Source organism: Macadamia integrifolia, chromosome 4 (genome assembly GCF_013358625.1).
Source record: "Macadamia integrifolia cultivar HAES 741 chromosome 4, SCU_Mint_v3, whole genome shotgun sequence".
Classification (NCBI taxonomy): Eukaryota; Viridiplantae; Streptophyta; class Magnoliopsida; order Proteales; family Proteaceae; genus Macadamia; species Macadamia integrifolia.
In genome coordinates, this window is record NC_056560.1 from 26,475,392 (window position 1) to 26,476,857 (window position 1,466).

Genomic DNA, 1,466 nt, shown 5'->3' on the forward strand with positions numbered 1-1,466 from the left:
CCGATGGGCCTATGGGCCCACTAATTAATTAAAACAACTACTAATTGTCCCCCTAGCTGATGGGCCCAATGGGTCCTTATTTATACTTAGCCACTCAGGTGGACTAAGTAGGGGTTCGGCTGGACCCTAGCCACTCAGGTGGACTAAGGCTGGACCCTTCTTCCTCTCATATTTCTTTCCATAATGTGCATCTACGTCACCCCCAACCACCACCGCCCAGAAAAAAAAAAAGAAAAAAAAGAAGAAGAAGAAGAAGAAGAAGAAAGAAAGAAAAGTAACCTTATGCAATAAGTTGCATGCCCATGAACCAAAGTGCTCCATCCAATGCCTAGGCAACCCTTAGGTCTTATGCATGCACATAAATAAGGTGGTGCTGCATATGCGGGCCGGCTGAATCATTGTGTTGTAGTTTTTTTTTCTTCTTCTTTTTAATGCACAGGTAAGGCTGGCATTTTACTCCATTTATTAATTTTCTCCTATTTATTTACAATTTTTTCTCAGAAAAGCATGGTATGGCAACGCAATTAGCTTTAACTCTTCTCAAGTTTGTTGATTTTGCCTTTCTCAGTCACACTGTAGCCAATGTTTTTGCAAAAAGTGCTTGGCCACCTCCCTGCATGTGTTGCGGCCTTGGAGTTTGTACTTAAACAATTGTGCTGCATATTTAGTTCTTACATTCTTTTTTTGATGGGATATCTTTTCATTTTGTTTCGCCTCAGGAACTGGATACTGATCAAGTTCTAGTGCATCTGAAATATATAGAAATGGTATGTCCAATCACTTCCTTGATATGGTCTTTACTATTTTCTGTTTGCAATATGCACAGAATGTTACAATGTTAGGTGGATTGGAATTTATGGTTAGATCTCTTTAGTCTGGAGGATTGGTGTTTACTATGATGCTATCAGATGGGTAGGTTTGGCTTGGTGTTTTTTGGGCCATTTTGTTTTCTTCCACCCGGGGGGTTGGGGTTGTCCTCTATTTCTTTTTCTCATTCTTAATGTAGGACTGATGAACTGACTGGACAGAACCAGCCAAAAATTGGGTCGAACCCTGCTGGATAATAGGGAACACTCGACCAAAAAACTGGGTCAATCCGACAACCAGATCTGGTTCTTCCAGTAGGGCCGATTGCTTTGTTTTGCAGAAAATTTCTGGCCAGAAACAGAATGGAACATACCTGGTTGCAGCAGTATTAATCCTTGAGAATAGAGGACTTAAAGAGAATAATAAACTTGAAGCAGACCTCCTGGACTTCACGCCGCAAGGAGTCGTTGGATCATACACCAACCCACACTTTGATCAAACACAAAGTAACCTCACAGGGAGAAGCAGTGACAACAACATATTTTTTTGTTCATAAAAATGGTGGGGTATATTGCTGCCATTTTCTTTATTTATAATAATGATGGGGAAGATTACAAATAATAGTAACTCAGATTTTAGAAACTAACAAAGACTGAGTT

The 1,466-nt window shown here is 40.2% G+C and overlaps 1 protein-coding gene across 8 annotated transcripts in view; it reads left to right on the forward strand.

The window, feature by feature from the left end:
* The window catches only part of LOC122075495, a 33,560-nt gene that overhangs the window by 20,894 nt on the left and 11,200 nt on the right, over window positions 1-1,466 (forward strand). For all 8 annotated transcript variants that reach the window (XM_042640539.1, XM_042640542.1, XM_042640543.1 and 5 more), the window contains one exon: window positions 720-767. In XM_042640539.1, coding sequence (XP_042496473.1) covers window positions 720-767 — 48 coding nt within the window. The remainder of the gene's footprint in view (window positions 1-719; window positions 768-1,466) is intronic.